Here is a 24,481-nt window from a genome sequence, read left to right as displayed (position 1 = left end):
AATTACCACTCATCTTCAATGGAGCTTTGTTGAGAATTACCAACTTGCCAGTGACACAAACACAAACACACAAAAAAGACACACTCACAAAAGATTTGAGAATGTAAATCAGACCACTGATTTATGATTCGATCTGCGTCACAAGGGCACAAAATGAAGTGTTTCTAGTCACTTGTTGGCATGTTTGGGCGTATTTGAAAACGTGTCTTGGTCGTATCTTGAGGCCAACAGAGAAGGAGGAAAGAGTATCAGAGGAAAATGAAAACTTTTGAAAGAGCCAAGACCCGGAAAATACCGCAACAATCCAAACAAAGTGGTCGCCCAGCTAAATACTTATACATTTATAAACACACACTCCCTCCATCTGTTAATGTGTTTGGTGTCAGGTATACAGTAGATATTAACTTTCAAGTAATCATGAGTCCTAAGTTACCTTTTCCATGTTTAAAATGGTCTGGAGTTTTGTTACAGCTGGCAGGCCCTGAGCTGTACAGTCACAACATATAAATAGAGATAATCTGCTAGCTGCAAGGAGGCCAAATGATATCAGGTCATCTTTTTAGAGTGCACAGACCACCAATAGTGGTGTAATACATGACATGACATGCAAGCTTTAAACTGATACTTTAAAAATCATGCGTGCAAAAAAACCGTGACGAGAGGGGAGTATGCCAACCAGTATTGAAGCTGCAATGGGAGCATGTCTATGTCATACGTCACACATGAAATTTCCAATCTTGGTCAACAATGTATTTTAGTAGTCCCATTGTTTGATTCCTGAAAATGTTTGTAAGAAGCAAGCAAGAAGTGACATTCTTAGTGTATGAGTGTTTATTTCATTTTGTTTTGTTTTTTTAATCCCACTTATTGTAGACACAGCACCCCCTTTAAAATTTCAATCAACCAATTCACCAATTGGGTTAGGGCACACTTTAATATATTTAAATATCCTTGAAAATATTTTTTTTCATCTAACTACCGGTAAGTCATATTGGACAACTCTATGTTTCCAACTTTGTGGAAACAGTCCGAAGAAGGCTTTTTCTCTTCCCCTGTGCACAAAGTGAGGTCCATAAAGACATGCTTGGAGGACTTGGGTGTGGAACAATTTGACAGCCCTGACCTTAAAATCTCCACTGTATTTGCTTTGTTTATTAATAAATGATTTAATTTTCAGTTGTATTGAAAATAAAATGTATCTTGTTGGACACCTTTATCATTTTAAAATATATAGGTTGTGTTGGTTAGTTAGCTAACGCTATTATATAATTAATGCTAACTAAAGTAAGGATAAAGTGGCATAACTAGACACTTCTTTCCATTGACAATTAGTATAATATACATTTTGGGGATTTTTTAAAATATAATATAGTTATTTATATTTTGAAATATAGACTTGTATCGACCAACTCCATGTTTTCTTCCAATTTCACTTCCTGTAGTTGTAATGGACGGGTGTCTCAATACTTTGGTTTGCACATAGTAGTGTATTTTAGTGTGGGATGATTAGTGTTCAACTTTCAGATAATTTTCCAAAAGTGACTATCAAATCGATTTGGAATTTCCAGAAGGTTTTATGATTCATCACAGAGTTTGCATTTCAGTCTTTTTTCTGTCAATAATCTGAATGTGGTTGGGTCATTTTTTTAACTTCTTTTTTTTTTCACCTCCAGTAGTGAAAAGACCCTGGGAATTGTATACGAAAAGGTAAAGAGAAGGATATACTGAGTTACTTCTTCCTCTCTTTAATGTGGAAAAGTTGGGATTTATTGGTGGGGGGTATGAGGTCAGGTTTGCGTATGAAATTAAACGCAGGCTATATGAGTTCTTCTGTCACAAACCACCACTTTCCCTTCCTGCTGGCTTCTCTGCTGTGTGCATTAGTGGGCCAGATGAAGTTTATGGATTAACTTTACGTCTCTGTTACGGTGAGCACCAAACCACATCTGATTACTTCACTGCGGGACTTCCAAGATTACATCTATCTTCATTCATATTTGGACATAAAAAAGTCCTGTGGTCAGTTACAAGAAATTTATTATTGAGTTTCCTCACTGAACACAGTTTGAGGAAAATTCATGCTTAAGCCAAACTTCCACGACTCAGTGTTTATGTGGAAAAGCATAAATCTCTTAGGTAGGCTGTTTACCAGGAACGCTGTAGAACCTTCTCTTGTGAACTCTCTAATATGCTTTTTTAAAATTCCATTTTATCTTTTGACTGCAAAGTGACAAATTGCACAAATAAAACAAATCATTTATGATTTAAAACTTCTAGTTAAACCAACATTTGAATGGAACAACACATTCACTGTGAATGTTTTTCATGCTTACATTTGCATGCTCCTGCAATGAATAAGCACGTACGCGTGGAATTGCAAATGTAGTAAACATTTTTGACTGGCAAATACATTCAAACATACTTGCAAGTAGGTTCAAACGTATTTAAATACGTTGGATGGATTTACTGAACACCCTGAATTCTATCTACTGCTGGCAAGGGTACAATGAGGGACAACCATTCAAATTGGCACATTGGGGACTGAACTTCTATGACTTCTGGAACTTTGAATGTCTCCATTGTTGGTTCGTTCCCAAGAATAAGAGACTGCATTCCCCAATATGCTTGTGCATGTACAGAAATAAATACATCAAGTGTGTACTCTTACTTCTTGAAGCAGTGTGCCGATGTGAGGACCCAGCAGGTGTCAACCAAAGTCGCTCCACACACCAGCCTCCCGTCTCCTCTGGACCCCCGCAAGCGTATCGCAGCCTGCCACGGCCAGCCGCTCCTTAGACACAAGTGTAAATGCGTTAATGTACATAGAGTGACTGCAAATGCTAGCACAGAATTGCCGTAAGAATTCTGTCAACTGAGTGAAATGAATTATTAACAACTTGGTCACGAAATGGCGTACGCTGTTTGGATGCAACCAGCGGAGGTCTTGATGGTTCAGTCCCTACTAGCTCAAGGTCAGAAATACAGATTTGAGGTATTCAAAATGGAAATTGTATTGTCAAACATTAGAGCTGCAGAGCAGATTTACAGTTGCAAAATAAACCTGTTGCGTACGAGGAAATAGATTGAATGGGCAATCCCCAAAAAACATTTACAGTAATCACCAATCAATAGGCCTAATCCTTTTTCTTAACACTAAAACCAAATGATTTCCATGTTCCCTCCATACACATAAAGAATAAGAAGAGATTACACATGGAAAATATTTTATCTCTCACTCCCTCTAAACACAAATCTTGACTTGCATACATAATAATGTACATGTCCCATCTTAATTATTGCACATTGAACACAAACATAAAGTGTACGGATTTGTTTATGGTTTAATCTAAGTACTGGAATGACTGTATATTTAAGTGAGGGCCAAGCTGCACTGCTCACATTCTCCCTCACTTATGTACTGTATAATAAAATTGTCTTCTTTCACTGCGCTTCAGATAAGTAGCTGCCATTGAATTATTTTGACTGGAAAAGGGGTTCCATAACCCGTAACCTGTTCTGTGGGCCATTTTAAAATCTCTTCCATCACATTGTGGCCTCACCTGAGAGAGTTCTCTCCTCCGATGATTCGCCGCTGCCGAGTGCGTATGAGCCGCAGCCCGCAAATCTGATTGACAGGAGCTGATTGAGACAGAAGAGAGATGTTTATCTACCAGCGTGTGTGAGAAAGTCTGGAACAGCGGTGATTGCTAAACATAAATTCAGGTTCTGATGATTTTTTTTTCTTTTCATATTTAAGACATCAAATTCATCTTTTTATGATGAATAGTGGTCTGGGTTATACAAGGAAAATGATTACTTACTGTACGTACAAAAGTGAGGTCCTTTTTCAGAGGCAAAACATCACGCAAAGGGTGTTAATTTACAAGTGTCCACAGCTAGTGTAATGTGCAGGAAACAAACAGCAATGTGAATCTGTCTCAGTGTGTGACAGACAGGGTGAAGCAATAACATAGAAAAGGTTTATTTCGCCATCTGGACATATTTACACATACTGAGAAGTGGCCGTGCTAAAAATATCACCAGGATTTATCTGGGCTGAATTGTTTCTCAGTACAGTACACCGCACGGGGTTGTGCTACTCACTACACATGCAGTCACAACCGATAAATCGCAGGGCGCTCAAATTGCTATAAAGCAATATTCAGAAAAGACAAACACACCGTACTAACTGTCTGACCTTTGACCTCTTTGTGGCCACCCTGGAGTTCACCGTAGTCACAGATGACTCCGGCATCCTCGCTATGGCGACAGTTGTGCGTGCCGGGCGCCTGCTTGATGCAGTCGGCGATGGAGCGCTCGTCGCCACTACACTTCAAGTTGTCCACGTGGATGGGCCCCGTCCCTTCGCCAAAGTACGCCATCACACGAGCCTTGGCCAGCCCGCTGGAGGGGACAAATGCCAGGTTAAGCATGTTTTCCCAATTATTATAATTTATTAGCAAGGTTGCAATCCTATTTGATAACCATGTAATCAATATGGTCTTTTAAGATAAATGGATGGGAAATAAGTTCATGGGTTGGCCTGGGATCAGCACGGCATGCTTGGTAAGACAAGCACAACTACACATTGTCAGTGTGTATTTCAACAGACCAATACTAGGTAGCAAAATATTGGCATTTCCGAATTTCAGTGTCCTAAGACAACAGCTAAAACTCCTAACCATGGATACATTTTTGTAAAACAGAAGCCTGAAGAGAGTCATTTTATCTGTGTGGGTTGATGGTGAAGTCCCACTTGATTATACAGTCAAGTTAATTAATGAACAAACAAAAAAAACAATGAATACTAGCTTAATGCGGAAGTCAACCCAAACATTTTTTTCCGGAATATGTTCTGTGCAGGCCCAATAGTTGAGACAAGGCATTCTGATTAATATTGCGTTTGTGGAATATGAGTTAAGCAGCAAAATCCACCCACTTTTAGACATCTCAGGGGGCGGCCATTTTGTCACTTGTGTTGACTGAAAATGACATCACAGTGTCTCAGGGCTCAGATAACGACCAATCATGGCTCAGCTTCAGAAAACAGGTGAGCTGTGATTGGTCGTTACCTGAGCCCTGAGACACTGTGATGTCATTTTCAGTTGACAGAAGTAACAAAATGGCCGCCCCCAGAGATGACTAGAAACGAGTGGATTTTATTCGCAATATTTATCAGAATGCCTTGTTTCAACTAGTGGGCCTGCATAGTAAATATTATTGAAAAAAATATGTTTGGGTTGACTTCCTCTTTGAAATATGTACTGTATATGAACTCACATATGGATATAACAATTGCCATAAATTAGTATAATTAAATATAATTGCTGCCATAAAAAAAAGAAACATTTACAAGTATATTGAAAATGACATGGCATACGATATACAATAGGCATATCAAGCGCAAAAAAAATCATAAACATCTGACTGAAATCCCAGTTCAAGTGATATTCAATATGATTCATAATGATGCAAAGGCTCCTCAGAGTTTCAGTATGACTCAGTGTGACAGAATAATCCCAGTATGTGTCATCTGGGTCAATTTGGGTCAAAGATGAGGCCGTATATAATTTGTATACATTTTTCCTTTATCACCCCAAGAGAACTGTCTAACCACGGGGGAAGTGTTGTGTATTTAACGACCTTTCACCACACCCTGCTTCAGACAGAATGATGATCCTAACTTGGCCTTTGCACGTCTCCAACACGCTCCACTGCGTTCTCAGGCTTATGCTCTCCAGATGTGGCTTTCAACCTACACACGCCTGTGTAGAAGAAAACGGCAAGCCATGTGTTGCCGTGGAGCAGTTTTGTGTCCGCATGACAGCACTCCCTCGACAATTGTTATGGAAAAGGGGACAGCATCGCAGAGGGATGGGATAATAGGGTACAGAGTGGATGAGATAGCCAGCCGCTTCACACAATATGCTCCCCTAAGAGGTTGTTTATTTTGGTTTTCACAAAATGATGTACAGCTAAGCCAGTTAAAAGTGAAATTACAGTAAAACTATTGGATAAGACATTTTATTAATGTGTCTTGAAAGCTACAGTTTACGTTAGTCATTTCTGTTTAACCCAAAGCTCAGTTTGAGTGTGATGAGTTATTAAGTGGAAACAGAGACACTGTGTCAGATGAAGAGATGAAAAGCGAATAAAAATACAGGATGTGAGTGAGACAGATGCCAAGTCCAAGACGTGATGACGGATTCTGCAAGCAGAGATGATGTTCTGTATATACGCAAGCGCGAGCATAGTAACATACAAAGTGATCACATTGCTATGCAACCGCTCATAAAAGTGTTTCCTTTAACTTTACAACAGAATCTTAGAAGGCCTGGAGAAGGGAAATTATTTTCAGCAGCCACAACTTTAGATATAGACCTTTGGTACAATGAGTTCAAATGCAAGAGCAGTATCAGAAATTCTGACGATAATGCTCAATTTTGATGGTCAGTTTAAACGAGCTGAGACATTTACATTAGTGCAAAGTCTAACTGTGCAACCGGATCAACTCTCTTTTGGTCACTCCATAGATGTTTAATTGGATTTAGGTCTGGGCTCTGAACAAAAGTGACTTTTTTACGGTGAAGCCATTTGTACAAACAAAATCAGTCTTGTCTCATAGCCGGAACCATCATTCTTAATGATGTTGAAGATTAGCTTTATATATTCAAATCTATCTATCTATCTATCTATCTATCTATCTATCTATCTATCTATCTATCTATCTATCTATCTATCTATCTATCTATCTATCTATCTATCTATCTATCTATCTACCTGTATATACCGCCTACTGCCTGAAGACAGCTGGGATGGATGGATGCATAAGTGCACTCCATAAGCGCAGCACTGCATATTCCATTTACCATCAACAACCACAATGTTGTACAGCTTCAGCCGCCAACATCTGTTCACGTACCTGTATCCCATTTGTCGGCATACAACTTCAGCATCCCGATCAGTCCATCCATCATCACACACCGTCCCCCACTGACCAGACAGATAGATCTCTACCCGCCCTTCTCTGGGGCTTTCTCCTCCAATGAGCCTCACTGGGACACCTGGATAACAGACACACACATGCACAAGACACACTGAAGTTACTGTCTTCGTAAAAATCCCCAACTGCATCCATGAGTTGTAAACATCCACCCCACAATAACTCTACCTGAAACAACCAGAACATCAGCCCCCTACATCCCACACCACACCCATGGTTAAAGGAGGTCATACAAACACATAAATTCATAATTTACAATGACCATAATCAGACACTGTCCTGGCAGTTATTTAGTCCCTATCTAGTTAATGCTCTATACTTCTGAAAAGCCAATCTCGAAGAAAAAAAACATACACATGCGGGCATGTGCACTCATGTTACTCACTAACAAAGGAAACAGCTGCAGCACCTGTCTGCTTTCCTGCAGGTCACCCCACTTTGTCGTATGTGTTTTTTTCCTGGTTTTCAAAAAAGCCATGTATTCCCAATGTCTCTCTGTTGAATGCACACTCTTGCTATTTTTGTTTCAGCATGATTTATTCACACCATTGATCAAAGCAGTTGCAGCTCTGTTTAAAGTATATGCCATTTGTTATGAACAGATACAAATGCATAAATACATTTACACACACACACACACAATAGTGACGGATGACGGGGGTGCTAGTAAAATAGTTTTAAGATGATAATGATTATAATTTGGTCAATTAATGGATTTCTACAATAACTCAGATGGAACGTTCCACATTGGTGTCATAATTATGAATGAAATCCAGTGACGTGCACCACACACATCCACGTAGAACCAAATCCGTCAACCTGCGCCTTCATTAAACACACCAAAATCAAGTTGGACTAGCTGCATTGCAAAATAAACTTGTTTTTGAGAAGTGAACAATTGAGTCTAGATTTTGGGACCAAATTTGCAGATGCGCTGGGGGGATGAGGCAGAAACGCCCAGTGAGGCGTAGCGCGTCTACCAAATTCACACTCTGAATTAGTGCATTGCCCCAGCATGAAAATTACTAAGTGCCCATTTTCACGCTGTGTGCAGACTACTTTCTGTTACTAAATTGTCAAATGACTCAGGGGTGAGGCAACTCTGTGCAATGAAATGTCCAAATGGACGCAACACTGCCTCAGAGACGCTAGACTAGACTTGAGGTGGCATGAAAATTAAGTTATGCCCGTTTTTACGCTGAGCCCACAGGCACCAATCTACTAAAATAGGGCCCAGCGTTGGAGCGCTTTTGTTTCCAAGTACCGGTATTTGTATATTATGGTATTGTGTAATTTTTGCACCCCAAAATTTACGATGCGGTACTGATACCAGTACTTGCTGCAATACTAGCCGCCATAAAGACAGACATTTTCACTCAAGGAGACATCACTTCAGCAGGCTTTCAAATTACACTTACAAATTAGCAGATCCGTGTATGTAGCGCATGCAGTAGACATGACAACAAACAAAAATCATTTTTATCAATATGTAGGTTATCCATTTTCCACATTATCTATCAGCAGAGGTGGGCACGTCAGTCTGTCAGTCATTCTTCCGTCAATATTTCAGGCTGGCCTAGTCTGTCGTCGTCAGCGACACACACACAGCGTGGTGATTGGTGAAAAAAATACGATATGAGTCAATGTCATTATGGTCTGTGGGACTGAAAGGTATACAGCACTTTTGGTTTGTCTCTTTCAACTCGAGTCTGCTTGTGCTGCTCCCGTGTGTGACATAGAAAATACATTCTCAACGCAGATTGGCTGTTTCCGATGATGACGGACGGACTGGGCCGGCCTGAAATAATGACGTATAACTGATGGACTGACGTAAACACCTCTGTTTATCAGATCCAGGTTCACATATGACAGTTTTTACAATGGTGTGGTACAACCTGCGCTGACCACCAGTCACTCATATGACCGTAAATGTCCGATGTTAAAAATCTTTCCATCGCACATTTTTAGCAAACCTTGTTTTTCTTCACTGATTGCTTGAATGACATCATGCAATACATGTAACACATAGTGGGTAATCTGGGCTCCACTGTGGGGCCCTCTCCATTACCAATTTAGGTTATTCGCCAAGTAAACATCAATGGTGGTGGTTGACGAAGGTTCATTGTTATCTTTGTTCTCTTTCTTACAACATCTACACACTAACATGACCTCAGCGGTACGCTTCGACAAGAAGAAAAAAAAAAAAGCAAACAGAGTGTAACATGAAAGCGCTGCCTGGTTTATCTACATTGTCTGCCCTTTCCAAAATCAACACAAACCAATCTGCAATGGGGGAGGTTCCACAGATAAACATTCACAAATCCGCACAAGGAAACTCACAAATGCTTTGCAGTAATTACATAATTCTTTAGCGACCGAGAATGTTCCTCAGGCTCTTGCCAAAGCTACCTAAGCTGCATCAATAAACCCCCAGCATGTGAAACAGCTATTTCTGTCTCCACTGTGTGATCTCTCACCAAAGAAAAGTCTCACATACATTCTTTGCTGTGACGTTCAACAGACTTATCACATACGGTTTACTGTATGTTGCATTCAGCAGTAGCGAGGGCAACACAACTGAACCCATGAAAACAACTTTGCTTCTTCCGTCACCCTCGCTCCTTTCTCCTTTATGATTGCCCAGAAGCCATTGGCATGATTAATGGTGCTAACACCCCAGACCCTTCCCCCTACTTCATTTTGCCAGGAGTGACACTAGAAGACCTTTTGCAAAGAGGTGTGAGATGCGTGGTCACAAGCAATGTGCTTACATTAAGACAAGCAGGTACTATACACTTGCAAGCAGTCCGGTTGTTACTGCAGGGCAGGCTAATCAGCAGACATGCCTGTAAAATCTTGCATGACATCACCATCCACCACTTTAGGATGTCGGATTTTCTAAAATGAGATTCTAATTGAGTGCAGGTTGAGTTTGACAGAGATCTAACAAACTTCTCTATTACGCAGTAGACAGAGGAAATTGGTGTAAATGAAGACTTTAGTTCCCTATGCCTGGCTGCTCTGGAAAATGTGTGCTATACACATCAGGAGGAGGGTCAATAGTTAATGTATTAACCACTCAGAATAAAACCACCATAAAATCAATAAATCATCATAGCACGTACTGTATGTGCACAAAATTAGAAGTTGCGGTTGGTTATCTCATTCCCAGAGGCCCGTTAGCAACCCTTGATAGTGTTTAGTGTTTATTAACAGAGAAAGAGGAAATCAGAAGGGTCAGCATCTCAATTGAACAACTAGATTTTAGATAATTTTACGCCGACGCCGTACTGAAAATGATAATCCATGTTTTTTTCATTCTAAATTTATAACAAACTAATGTAGTGTACATACATATTGCTGGTGTTGGGCCAAAACCTTGTACCTACAAAATAGTCACTTTTCAGGAGACCCCAAAAATGGCAAGTTTGTTCAACCATTAGCATTTCAACATGAACAAGCCATTTTCAACACTTTGGATTGGTTGAATATATATGTAAAAATAACACCCACGCGTGTGGACTGACCAATACTATATCGATTTTTGAAAAATGTGAAATTCACCAAAATATTACTTAACTCATTCACTGCCAGATATTTTCAGTACCTCTTTTACACTAACATTTGAAAAAAAAAATAGAAAAATACCTCCCTGGGATTGAATGGCTGAACTGTGAAAAGAAAAGTACAGGTAAATTTGCCCATGAGAGTGAATGATTTAAGAGGTCAAAAAGTCAGCGCTGCATTAGTTGTGAAATTCACATACTGTAAGAATAAAAAAGTGGACCTGCTTTAATGCTTAGGATAGGCTCCAGCTCACCTGCAACCTCGTTGAAGACATTTGCCAAAGAACATGAGTGGATGGATGCATGGAAATTTCTAATATGAAGATTAGAATATCTACCGAATGTTTTGAGTTTTTGTTTTAATGCCAGCGTTGGACTGAGCAAAATAAGTTAATAGAGGTCTGCATGGCTGTAGCTCAACTTTCCATTGATAATTCCATGTAGTATGTTACTATACAACAAAACCGCCTCTGCTGGTTGCAGCAAAGTAGGTGAAACTCACAAAAGTCTGACATACGTTCATAAGGTTGTTCTTTTAAGCCTCTTTTAAGGCCATAGTGACCTTCTACCGATATACACATATATCACATATTGCAGATATTCCGTATGTACACTTATATCTGCCAGTTTAAATCCTACTTTGAAACCCTGACCCTAGTTTGAAACCCTAACCCTAGTTTGAACCCCTAGTCTGAAAACCTAACCCTAGTGTGAAACCCTAGCTGGAAACCCTATCCTTAGTTTGAAACCCTAACCCTAGTTTGAAACCCTAAAATGCAACCCTAACACTAGTTTAAAACCCTAGATGGAAAACCAAACCCTAGTTTGAAACCCTAACTCTAGTTTGAAACCCTAGCTGGACACCCTAACCCTAGTTTAAAACCCTATCCCTAGTTTGAAAGCCTAACCCTAATTTGAAACCCTAGCTGGAAACCCTAACCCTAGTTTGAAACCCTAACCCTAGTTTGAAACCCTAACCGTAGTTTGAAAACCTAACCCTAGTTTAAAACACTAACCCTGATTTGAAACCCTAGTTTGAAAGCCAAACCCTATTTGAAACCCTAACCCTAGTTTGAAACCCTAGCTTGAAACCCTAACCGGAGTTGGAAACCCTGACCCTAGTTTGAAACCCTAGTTTGAAAACCTAACCCTACTTTGAAACCCTCATCCTAGTTTGAAACCCTAGTTTGAAACCCTAACCCTAGTCTGAAACCCTAACCCTAGTTTAAAAACCTAGTTTGAAACCCTAACCCTAGTTTGAAACCCTAGTTTGAAACCCTAACCCTAATTTGAAACCCTTGCCAGAAACGCTAACCCTAATTTGAAACCCTAACGCTAGTTTGAAACCCTAAACCTAGTTTGAAACCCTAGCTTGAAACCCTAACCGTAGTTGGAATTCCTAACCCTAGTTTGAAACCCTAGTGTGAAACCCTAACGCTAGTTTGAAACCCTAACCCTAGTTTGAAACCCTAACCCTAGTTTGAAACCCTAGCTTGAAACCCTAACCGTAGTTGGAAACCCTAACCCTAGTTTGAAACCCTAGTTTGAAACCCTAACCCTACTTTGAAACCCTAACCCTAGTTTGAAACCCGAGTATGAAACCCTAACCCTAGTTTGAAACCCTAACCCTAATTTGAAACCCTAGCCAAAAACGCTAACCCTCGTTTGAAACCCTAGCCAAAAACGCTAACCCTAGTTTGAAACCCTAAACCTAGTTTGAAACTCTAACCGTAGTTTGAAACCCTAGCTTGAAACCCTGACCGTAGTTGGAAACCCTAACCCTAGTTTGAAACCCTAGTTTGAAACCCTAAACCTACTTTGAAACCCTCACCCTAGTTTGAAACCCTAACCCTAGTTTGAAAACCTAGCTTGAAACCTTAACCGTTGTTGGAAACCCTAACCCTAGTTTGAAACCCTAGTTTGAAACCATAACCCTAGTTTGAAACCCTAACCCTAGTTTGAAATCCTAGCTTGAAACCCTAACCGTAGTTTGAAACCCTAACCCTAGTTTGAAACCCTAGTTTGAAACCCTAACCCTAGTTTGAAACCTTAACCCTAGTTTGAAACCCTAACCCTAGTTTGAAACCCTAGCTTGAAACCCTAACCGTAGTTGGAAACCCTAACCCCAGTTTGAAACCCTAATTTGAAACCCTAACCCTAGTTTGAAACCCTAGTTTGAAACCCTAACCCTAGTTTGAAACCATAACCCTAGTTTGAAACCCTAGTTTGAAACCCTAACCCTAATTTGAAACCCTAGCCAGAAACGCTAACCCTAATTTGAAACCCTAACCCTAGTTTGAAACCCTAACCCTAGTTTGAAACCCTAGCTTGAAACCCTAACCGTAGTTGGAAACCCTAACCCTAGTTTGAAACCCTAGTTTGAAACCCTAAACCTACTTTGAAACCCTCACCCTAGTTTGAAACCCTAACCCTAGTTTGAAAACCTAGCTTGAAACCTTAACCATAGTTGGAAACCCTAACCCTAGTTTGAAACCCTAGTTTGGAACCATAACCCTAGTTTGAAACCCTAACCCTAGTTTGAAATCCTAGCTTGAAACCCTAACCGTAGTTTGAAACCCTAACCCTAGTTTGAAACCCTAGTTTGAAACCCTAACCCTACTTTGAAACCCTAACCCTAGTTTGAAACCCTAACCCTAGTTTGAAACCCTAACCCTAGTTTGAAACCCTAGCTTGAAACCCTAACCGTAGTTGGAAACCCTAACCCTAGTTTGAAACCCTAATTTGAAACCCTAACCCTAGTTTGAAACCCTAGTTTGAAACCCTAACCCTAGTTTGAAACCCTAACCCTAGTTTGAAACCCTAGTTTGAAACCCTAACCCTAATTTGAAACCCTAGCCAGAAACGCTAACCCTAATTTGAAACCCTAACCCTAGTTTGAAACCCTAACCCTAATTTGAAACCCTAGCTTGAAACCCTAACCGTAGTTGGAAACCCTAACCCTAGTTTGAAACCCTAATTTGAAACCCTAACCCTAGTTTGAAACCCTAGTTTGAAACCATAGTTTGAAACCCTAACCCTAGTTTGAAACCCTCACCCTAATTTGAAACCCTAGCCAGAAACGCTAACCCTAATTTGAAACCCTAACCGTAGTTGGAAACCCTAACCCTAGTTTGAAACCCTAGTTTGAAACCCTAAACCTACTTTGAAACCCTCACCCTAGTTTGAAACCCTAACCCTAGTTTGAAACCCTAGTTTGAAACCATAACCCTAGTTTGAAACCCTAACCCTAGTTTGAAACCCTAACCCTACTTTGAAACCCTAACCCTAGTTTGAAACCCTAACCCTAGTTTGAAACCCTAGTTTGAAACCCTAACCCTACTTTGAAACCCTAACCCTAGTTTGAAACCCTAATTTGAAACCCTAACCCTAGTTTGAAACCCTAGTTTGAAACCCTAACCCTAGTTTGAAACCCTAACCCTAGTTTGAAACCCTAACCCTAGTTTGAAACCCTAGCTTGAAACCCTAACCGTAGTTGGAAACCCTAACCCTAGTTTGAAACCCTAATTTGAAACCCTAACCCTAGTTTGAAACCCTAGTTTGAAACCCTAACCCTAGTTTGAAACCCTAACCCTAGTTTGAAACCCTAGTTTGAAACCCTAACCCTAATTTGAAACCCTAGCCAGAAACGCTAACCCTAATTTGAAACCCTAACCCTAGTTTGAAACCCTAACCCTAATTTGAAACCCTAGCTTGAAACCCTAACCGTAGTTGGAAACCCTAACCCTAGTTTGAAACCCTAATTTGAAACCCTAACCCTAGTTTGAAACCCTAGTTTGAAACCATAGTTTGAAACCCTAACCCTAGTTTGAAACCCTCACCCTAATTTGAAACCCTAGCCAGAAACGCTAACCCTAATTTGAAACCCTAACCGTAGTTGGAAACCCTAACCCTAGTTTGAAACCCTAGTTTGAAACCCTAAACCTACTTTGAAACCCTCACCCTAGTTTGAAACCCTAACCCTAGTTTGAAACCCTAGTTTGAAACCATAACCCTAGTTTGAAACCCTAACCCTAGTTTGAAACCCTAACCCTACTTTGAAACCCTAACCCTAGTTTGAAACCCTAACCCTAGTTTGAAACCCTAGCTTGAAACCCTAACCGTAGTTGGAAACCCTAACCCTAGTTTGAAACCCTAATTTGAAACCCTAACCCTAGTTTGAAACCCTAGTTTGAAACCCTAACCCTAGTTTGAAACCCTAACCCTAGTTTGAAACCCTAGTTTGAAACCCTAACCCTAATTTGAAACCCTAGCCAGAAACGCTAACCCTAATTTGAAACCCTAACCCTAGTTTGAAACCCTAACCCTAGTTTGAAACCCTATCTTGAAACCCTAACCGTAGTTGGAAACCCTAACCCTAGTTTGAAACCCTAATTTGAAACCCTAACCCTAGTTTGAAACCCTAGTTTGAAACCATAACCCTAGTTTGAAACCCTAACCCTAGTTTGAAACCCTAACCCTACTTTGAAACCCTAACCCTAGTTTGAAACCCTAACCCTAGTTTGAAACCCTAGTTTGAAACCCTAACCCTAATTTGAAACCCTAGCCAGAAACGCTAACCCTAATTTGAAACCCTAACCCTAGTTTGAAACCCTAACCCTAGTTTGAAACCCTATCTTGAAACCCTAACCGTAGTTGGAAACCCTAACCCTAGTTTGAAACCCTAATTTGAAACCCTAACCCTAGTTTGAAACCCTAGTTTGAAACACTAACCCTAGTTTGAAACCCTCACCCTAATTTGAAACCCTAGCCAGAAACGCTAACCCTAATTTGAAACCCTAACCCTAGTTTGAAACCCTAACCCTAGTTTGAAACCCTAGCTTGAAACCCTAACCGTAGTTGGAAACCCTAACCCTAGTTTGAAACCCTAGTTTGAAACCCTAACCCTAGTTTGAAACCCTATCTTGAAACCCTAACCCTAGTTTGAAACCCTATCTTGAAACCCTAACCCTAGTTTGAAACCCTAACCCTAGTTTGAAACCCTAACCCTAGTTTGAAACCCTAGTTTGAAACCCTAACCCTAGTTTGAAACCCTAGTTTGAAACCCTAACCTTAGTTTGAAACCCTAGTTTGAAACCCTAACCCTACTTTGAAACCCTAACCCTTGTTTGAAACCCTAGTTTGAAACCCTAACCCTAGTTTAAAACCCTAACCCTAGTTTGAAACCCTAACCCTAGTTTGAAACCCTAGTTTGAAACCCTAACCCTAATTTGAAACCCTAGCCAGAAACGCTAACCCTAGTTTGAAACCCTAACCCTAGTTTGAAACTCTACCTTGAAACCCTAACCGTAGTTGGAAACCCTAACCCTAGTTTGAAACCCTAGTTTGAAACCCTAACCCTAGTTTGAAACCCTGTCTTGAAACCCTAACCCTAGTTTGAAACCCTAAGCCTAGTGTGAAACCCTAACCCTAGTTTGAAACCCTAGTTTGAAAGCCTAACCCTAGTTTGAAACCCAAACCCTAGTTTGAAACCCTAACCCTAGTTTGAAACCCTAACCCTAGTTTGAAACCCTAGTTTGTTACCCTAACCCTAGTTTGAAACCCAAAGCCTAGTTTGAAACCCTAGTTTGAAAGACTAACCCTAGTTTGAAACCCTAACCCTAGTTTAAAACCCTAGTTTGAAACCCTAACCCTAGTTTAAAACCCTAGTTTGAAACCCTAACCCTAGTTTAAAACCCTAGTTTGAAACCCTAACCCTAGTTTGAAACCCTAGTTTGTTACCCTAACCCTAATTTGAAACCCTAACCCTAGTTTGAAACCCTAGTTTGAAAGACTAACCCTAGTTTGAAACCCTGACCCTTTTTTGAAACCCTAACCCTAGTTTGAAACCCTAACCATAGTTTGAAACCCTAACCGTAGTTTGAAACCCTAACCCTAGTTTGAAACCCTAGCCTTAATTTGAAACCCTAGCCAGAAACGCTAACCCTAGTTTGAAACGCTAACCCTAGTTTGAAACCCTAACCCTAGTTTGAAACCCTAGTTTGAAACCCTAACCATAGTTTGAAACCCTAACCGTAGTTTGAAACCCTAACCCTAGTTTGAAACCCTAACCTTAATTTGAAACCCTAGCCAGAAACGCTAACCCTAGTTTGAAACGCTAACCCTAGTTTGAAACCCTAACCCTAGTTTGAAACCCTAGCTTGAAACCCTAACCGTAGTCTGAAACCCTAACCCTAGTTTGAAACCCTAGTTTGAAATCCTAACCCTACTTTGAAACCCTAACCCTAGTTTGAAACCCTAGTTGCTAACCCTAACCCTAGTTTGAAACCCTAACCCTAGTTTGACACCCTAGGTGTAAACCCTAAACCTAGTTTGAAAACCTAACGCTAGTTTGAAACCCTAACCCTAGTTTGAAACCCTAGTTTGTTACCCTAACCCTCGTTTGAAACCCTAACCCTAGTTCAAACCGTAACCCTAGTTTGAAACCCTAACCCTAGTTTGAAACCCTAACCCTAGTTTGAAACCCTAGTTTGAAACCCTAACCATAGTTTGAAACCCTAACCCTAGTTTGAAACCCTAACCCTATTTTGAAACCCTACCCTAGTTTGAAACCCTAGTTTGAAACCCTGACCCTATTTTGAAACCCGAACCCTACTTTGAAACCCTAACCCTAATTTTAAACCCTAACCCTAGTTTGAATCCCTAGTTGCTAACCCTAACCCTAGTTTGAAATCCTAGTCTCAACCAACCTAGTTTGAAACCCTAACCCTAGTTGGAAACCCTACTTGGAAAACCTAACCCTAGTGTGAAACCCTTGTTGGAAACTCTATTTCTAGTTTGAATCCCTAGTTGGAAACCCTAGCCCTAGTTTTAAATGTCACTGTCAGATAGGATTGCGTCTTACTTGTTGGAAGCCCGTTTTCAAGACGTTCTGCATTGCATGCAACGTTAACATCTTCATGGTGTGTGCAGTCATGATGGAGCCACTCCTCCCGCTTGCACAGCAATAGGCTGGGTTCTTTGCCTGTGCAGCTTACGTCATCCAAAAGAATAGGACCAGACGCAACCCCGAAGCGTGGGACCGGTGTAATGTCTAGTCCTTCAGGGACCAGAGTTTGGCCTAACCTGCACGGTCCACACAGGCATCATAATGCAGCAATAGGAAATGGCGATACACATACTGTAGAGTATATACCTAGGGCAATATTTACCTGTAACCAAGTTGGCGGCACACTACTTGAGTGTTTGAGTCTGTCCAGCCATCATCACACACTGTTCCCCACTGTCCGTGGTAGAAGACCTCTAAGCGTCCCTCGTAGCCCCCAATCCCGCCCACTAACCTAGCAGTGCCATCTGTGGGGATAGAAAACAGACATTGACAGTTAGGAGATGACATGAGGTAGTCAAAATATATAAATATATACAGGTAAACAAACAATCACCCTCACATTCATGGACAATTCAATTGACTTCAATTAATCTAATGTGCACGTTTCAAAATGTGATAGGGAGCCAGAGTATTCAGAGAAAATGCATGCAAGCAAAGGGACAGCATAAAACTCCACACAGGAAGGCCAGGAGGAATTGTGATGTAGATGTGCATAGCACTAGTCCACTGCACTGCCAGAATGCAACCATTATTATTTTATTTTTTTAAATAAAATAAAATGATTGAACATCCTTTGGTCATAATTTATGATTTGGTCAAAGAGCCAGTCGTTGCATTTATTTGTAGTTATTTGGGACATTAATTCTTCTGCATCCTGCTAGTGTATATGCGCCAGATACAGGTTGGGTGATAAGGGCAAGTTACTTTCTTTTTTTTTTTTTTATTCAGAGAGTACTAGAAATATCTTAAGGGTTGGTGTCACCTTATTTTTCCTATTAAAAACACCACTAATTCATGATGAGCAGGTAGCTTCACTCACCTGTCAGAGGACTGCAAGAGACGCCAGCATCCTCGGAATGGAGGCAGTTGTGTTCTCCCCAAGCACTTTTCGGACACTGCTCCACAGTGAGTTCATTTCCTGTGCATCTCACCTCATCCAACCATACACGGCCAGAGCTCTTTCCATAATGGGCCTGGCCCCATGCCCGTGCTACACCACTGAAAGGAAGAAAGGAAGTGCAGAGGAAGTATTAAAACCATACTAGACTTTCTGTCTGGTTGCTTCAGGTTGATGACTTTAAAAGCGCGTGCCTTCACCTCAGTCCCAACTGTCGACATACCACCTCTGCATCACTGTCATCCCACTGGTCATCACATATGGAGCCCCACTGGCCCGCATGGAACACCTCGACTGTGCCCTCGGACATTGACCGGCCTCCTACTAGCCGTATAGGCAGCATCACTGCATCTGACGAAAATGGTAAATGTACAACTCAGCACTTTCATTTAGAAGAATTTTATCAAATCCATCCGGAACTTCTCCCCATTCAGGAGGTTGACCTACCGTGCTGCTTAGTGCAGGTCACAGCTGCAGTCATAGAGCACTCGCCGCCGTGCCACGTGATTTTGGGACACTGAAGCAGATCAGGTTCATCTCCCTGACAGCGGACAGCCCGCCAATGGAACTTAGCCATGCTCGGACGAGACAGGGGGAGCACATGAGCGCGGCCTGAGAGGCTGGAGGGGAATTGGGGCTCAAATATATAAATACAGGCAATTGAACATAAAATAATTTAGCATTAAGATGAGAAAAAGATATCGCAGAGGAACCCTCTGACAGCTTGGATTGTTAAGTGTTTCCTGCAGATCGTGCTGCTACACCGGTTTTGACCCTTTCAAAGCAGAAAAGCTTCAAGCTTCTTGCAATGCCCTTTAGCCACGTGCAAGTTCATGATCTGCCATTCCCGAGCAAATATACCGTAAGCACTTTTGCACCCTGCAGTGTCCAATAACTGGCCATGTGACGCCCATCAGCGCTGCGGCCATCCTGCCAGACATATGGCTGACATTTGCGCTCTCTGCTTTCTGCTATGAGATTGCCTCTTGCATGAAAATGCAAGCATGCATACCAGAGCTGGTTTTAGTGTCAACAGATGGAAGTGTGCAGCGTGGTCCCCTAAGTCAAGACACCATATGTGTTTGTGACCTTTTTTTTTTTTTCAGTTCCACAATTTAAAGTGCTAAATGAAATGATGATTTATTTAGAGGTGAAAGAAAATGTAAGTTCAGGTTAGACAAGAAGCACAAAGGCGGAGATGAGACAGAGAGACTGAGTAGTAGGAGTGGTGGTAACAAGGTAAATAAGTTGAGAGCTAAAGGTATTCCTATACCTCCAGGGAATGGAGGTTTGGAATGCAAAGGTCACTGACAAAAAGAGAGAAAAAAAGGCAAAAAGACAAGTGGCCTGCAAGGGCCTTCCCACCAATTTCCAAACGTGCGCTCATCATCTGTCAGATACTTGAAGTCAAGACAGCATAGCATTGTGAATTTTTATGATGCACCTGCAGTGAATATGTAGGCAATGCAAGAGATGGTTGCACATAACACAACTACATGTCTCAAACCACTGGTCTTTTTATGTGGAGTAAAAATGGTAGGACACAGAAATAAGTTAATGGTCATTTAATTTAAATTATATCAATTAAATCACAGCCTGGTCTCACTGTGAAATCATAAACTATAGGGCTGAAAACAGAGTGCAAACAGTCAAAATAACACACTTGGGAAATTTGATTATTTCTTTATTACTGTCTTTCTAAGATGGAATCATTACTATGTATTATAATACTGTAATGAAATGGGAGAAATCTTGTAGGCCACTGATCCAACTGAGTCACGGCTGCTGAACGCGTATGTCTGAATGGGAATGTATGCATGTGTGCACGCTCACCCCCTGCCCAGCTGCCTGCACACAACTGCAGCGTCTTCATCCCGCCAGTCGTCACTGCACACGGACCCCCACACTCCGCCCAGGTAGACCTCCACCCTGCCATCCAGTTTGGAACGGCCCCCTTGCAGACGCACTGAACCTTTTGCATGCAGAGCAGGGGACCCCTCGTGAAAAAGCAGGGCTTTATCATCAAAACGATGCAAAAGAGCTCAGTTTATGGGTAAAGGAAACCTATCAGAAATGATGACACACACACTACAGTATTTGCTTTCATGTGCGATTATAAATCTGTCAAAAACATGATTAAATGACTGTATCATACTTCACTACACTTCATTAAACGACGGGTTTAACCACATTATAAAAGCTCCATGAAAAGACACAAAGACAGATAAGGCGCTTTTTAACATGATCAAACATCTGCATGTCATTTTGACTCAACAGACCATTCTTAACGTCACTGCCAATTATATAAGGAGTCTTTGAAGTATATCGACACACAGGCATTTGATGGTAATGTGGGGTTATTGTATGAAGTTCACATGACTCTTGCAAACCACACCAAACAATTGCATTACACATGTTAAAAATCATATTGAAGTTGTTATTTGTTAATATTCCAAGTGAATAAAATGTTGTTGGAAATGTAATTTTTGGGCTACATGCGTGTTTTGACAGTGTGTCCAGACTTTAGGGACACCCAATATACCTGTACTTGTTGAAAACCTCACTAACATAGTTGACTGATTCTGTACGTTTCAGAAAAATGGTCCACAATAATGTCTATAATTATACATCTCAATACACTATTAGAACCTGAATAATGTGCATCAACAAAATTATCACAACAAGAGAGCTGCAGTTTCAAGGTTGACATTTCTTTTAAATTCACATTGTAGAAGATGCCTAGTTTGTGTTGATAGTCCTAATAAACTTATAACTACAAGACTGATACAAATGTTTTAAATGTATAAAGAACCCGAACAATTAGCTACAGCAACATTTGATTTCTATTTAAGCTATATTGAAAATGAAATATTGATTGAGCTAAATTTAAAGAAATTATCAAGGCATCACGGATATGTTGTATGAAAAAAAAACACAATTTCTAGATTCCGCTTTAATGAAGCACACACTTCAGTTAGTAGTACACTTGCACTATTGAATGACAACCTCTTGGATCATAGAACCAATAGTGAGAGTATAAAGTATACCTCTATCAAAAATACTCTGATTATTCCTCTTGGATCATAGCAGTTTTTTTGGTTATTTTTTGGTATTTAAGAACAAAATAGTTGAATTAATCGTGCAGACCCATTGTGTCAAAGTAGGTCAACATAAGGAGATTTTGAAGTGGTGATCTCCTGGTTGGTTTAATAAGACAATAAACGTTAGTGTGCCAAAGGCCTATTTTTATTGGGCAGCAATATAAGCAACTTTGAAAACACATTTGCAATTGGATGTCACCACTGCATGAAAGCCAGTGAATGTTGATGGCGATACGGTTCTGTATATATAATTCAGACCGGCTGCACGCGTGTTTACCTTGTTTACAGTCGCAGTAGCCCCAGTCAACTCTGCCTCTCTGGTTCCGGAAGAAGCACCATGCTCGGATTCTGCCGTCAGGGTTACGGCACTGGTTATGCTCCCCGACACCTTTGCCCGGGTGACGCTCCGTGAAGCCGCCCACCTCACTCCAGTTCATGCACCGTGCGCCGGACTCGGTGACGTCGATCGCGCCGCGGTACGAGGCGCCCGAGCCACGGCTCTGGGCGCAGTCGCCGAACGGTTGAATCAATGCCGAGTGGCCGCCGCTCGGCCACAGAAGCGCCGCCGTGAGGGCGAGGAAGACCGCCGTCATGCCGGGGATCTGGCGCTTGGATGCCGGAGGTTCGCACGCGGCGGGAATAGCATCAGCTGAGGAGAACGAAGCTTCCCGGCCAGACGCATCGCCCTGGCGTGGGACAGGAGGGAGAGTGGGGAGGGAGCAAATCAATGAAGCAACATTACAGTAGGCTACTTACTACATGTGTGGGCAATTACAGTAAACAGGCTGACTCCTTAAAAGGCGGCTATAGACACATTATAAAATGATAAAACAAACGGTGCACCATTTGCCTTCAAAGATGAGGCCATGTCGAGAAAATGACTGATAAAGCCTCTTATCATGAAAATACTGTTTTCAAATGATCGTTTTGCACAGGGGCCCCAAATCATTTTCTTGATCCTTACCATCGGTTTTCTAAAGTGTGCATGTTAAAAGTTAAGAGCACCTATAAAACTGAGACAACTGTATGTACAAAAATACAGTCGAATTAAATACCACATTTGCACCAAATACAATTATTATTAATAAAAATACAAACTTCAATTCCAGATGAGTTGGGATATTGTTTAAAACCTAAATAAAAACAGAATACAGTACAATGGTTTGAAAATTATTTGCATCCTACATTTATTTAAATGTATTATACAGACAAGATATATCAAACTGATAAATGTGATTATTTTTTGCAAATATTCACTCATTTTGTATTTGACACTTGCAACACAGTACAAAAAAGCTGGGACAGTAGCATGTTTATCACTGTGTTACGTCACCTTTACATAACAACAGTCAATAATCATTTGAGAGCTGAGGACAGTAAAGCTATGTAGGTGGAATTCTTCCCTATTTTTGCTTGAAGTAGAGGTTCTCCGTCGTCATATTTTGCACTTCATAATGACGCATGCATTTTTCTGAAACAGACATTGCTTGTTGGCAGCATACTGTATGTTGCTCCAAAACCTGTTTGTACTTTTCAGCATTAATGATGCCTTCACAGATGTGTAAGCTCCATATGCCATGTATCACATGAGGAAAATAATTTGGTCCCAGAAGCAGACAGGACACGGAGTGGCAAAGTAAAAAGTCTTGTATGCAAAAATTAAAAGAAATAACAGAGGTCTCACGTGAGAAGCAGAAGTTGGACCCAGAAGCAGACATGAAACTGAAGTTGAAAAGCAAAAGTTTTTATGAACAAAAATACAAAATAACAACAGAGCAGGGCTAGGTGCAGCAAGACATGGAAGAAAACTTGATGATCTGACAAGGAGGAAAGCTTAATGTTCATGGAAGAAAGCTGTTCTGACAACGTTGTCAGCAACTGCAGCGTATATACTGTGAGACATCAGGCTCTGCCCAACCTTTTGTGACGCAATCATGGACCATTCTAAATTCTTGGTAATTATACATTTGTACATTGAAAAATGTTGGCGTATTTACTCACAGAGTTGTTCACAAACTGGTGAACCTTGCCACATCCTTACCTGTGAACATCTGAGCCTTTCGGGGATGCTCCTTCTATTCCCAATCATGACACTGACCTTTTTCCAATTAACCAGTTCACCAGTGTGGAATATTCCAAACAGGCATTTTTTTTCTTTTTTTAGCATTACTTAACCTTCCCAGTCAGTCCTAATTTTTTGCGAAAGTGTTGCAAGTATCAAATTCAAAATGAGAGACTATTTGCAAAAAAACACAACATTCATCAGTTTGAACATTAAATAGTTTGTGCACTTTGTAGTGTTACTGTATTCAATTGAATATCGGTTGAAAATGACATGCAAGTCATCATATTCTCTGTTTTTATTCATGTTTACACAATGTCCCAACTTCATTGGAATTTGTTTTGGGATATTTACAATATGCATTGAAATGTGCTTCTTAAAACACACCGAATGGACATTAATAATGATAAGAAATCTCCTTTTAGAAATGAAGAGTTTCTGCGGGATTAATTAAGAGTACATTCATAAATAAATGTTTATTTAAAAAAATAGATACATGTGGGTTCAGGTTTCTTACATGTTTTGCGTATCTTATCTAGTTACTTCGCCGAGTGTACGTCTGTAGCACCATGATGGCTTGTAGTATTGTGTTGTTTTTAATGTTTTATTTCCGAGAGTAGGGTCGAGAGGCGCACAGTAAAAGAGACAGACTGTTTTTATTGAGCGGACTATCACACTCTAATAGACTACCTCTGTACGCTACGACATAGTAGCGTGTTTTTTCATTGGAGGAGAAAAGCCGGGAGTGAACGTCACAACGTCGGCGCCCAGTTGGATGACGCCTC

General features: G+C 40.8%; 1 protein-coding gene across 3 annotated transcripts in view; it reads right to left on the bottom strand.

Annotated features, from left to right (window-relative positions):
- The window catches only part of prss12 (serine protease 12), a 31,088-nt gene extending 6,807 nt beyond the window's left edge, over positions 1 to 24,281 (bottom strand). The window contains exons 1-12 of one of the 3 annotated variants that reach the window (XM_086034492.1): positions 24,214 to 24,281; positions 21,912 to 22,320; positions 20,367 to 20,505; positions 18,981 to 19,153; positions 18,734 to 18,884; positions 18,456 to 18,634; positions 17,739 to 17,880; positions 17,432 to 17,652; positions 6,923 to 7,064; positions 4,199 to 4,404; positions 3,561 to 3,639; positions 2,669 to 2,791 (exon numbers count right to left, since the gene is read on the bottom strand). In XM_086034492.1, the coding sequence (XP_085890618.1) occupies positions 2,669 to 2,791; positions 3,561 to 3,639; positions 4,199 to 4,404; positions 6,923 to 7,064; positions 17,432 to 17,652; positions 17,739 to 17,880; positions 18,456 to 18,634; positions 18,734 to 18,884; positions 18,981 to 19,153; positions 20,367 to 20,505; positions 21,912 to 22,227 (1,871 nt within the window). In that variant the 5' untranslated portion in view covers positions 22,228 to 22,320; positions 24,214 to 24,281. Of the gene's footprint in view, positions 1 to 2,668; positions 2,792 to 3,560; positions 3,640 to 4,198; positions 4,405 to 6,922; positions 7,065 to 17,431; positions 17,653 to 17,738; positions 17,881 to 18,455; positions 18,635 to 18,733; positions 18,885 to 18,980; positions 19,154 to 20,366; positions 20,506 to 21,911; positions 22,376 to 24,213 lie in introns of those variants that run through there. The other 2 variants (XM_086034493.1, XM_086034490.1) reach the window with 2 other exon arrangements.
- Positions 24,282 to 24,481: the final 200 nt, after the last annotated feature.

The sequence above is a fragment of the Filicampus tigris genome, chromosome 6 (assembly GCF_054856515.1).
Source record: "Filicampus tigris isolate MCC_2025a chromosome 6, RoL_Ftig_1.0, whole genome shotgun sequence".
NCBI classification, from domain to species: domain Eukaryota; kingdom Metazoa; phylum Chordata; class Actinopteri; order Syngnathiformes; family Syngnathidae; genus Filicampus; species Filicampus tigris.
Note: the sequence above shows the minus strand (reverse complement) of the source record. Positions and strands in the feature narration are given on the sequence as shown.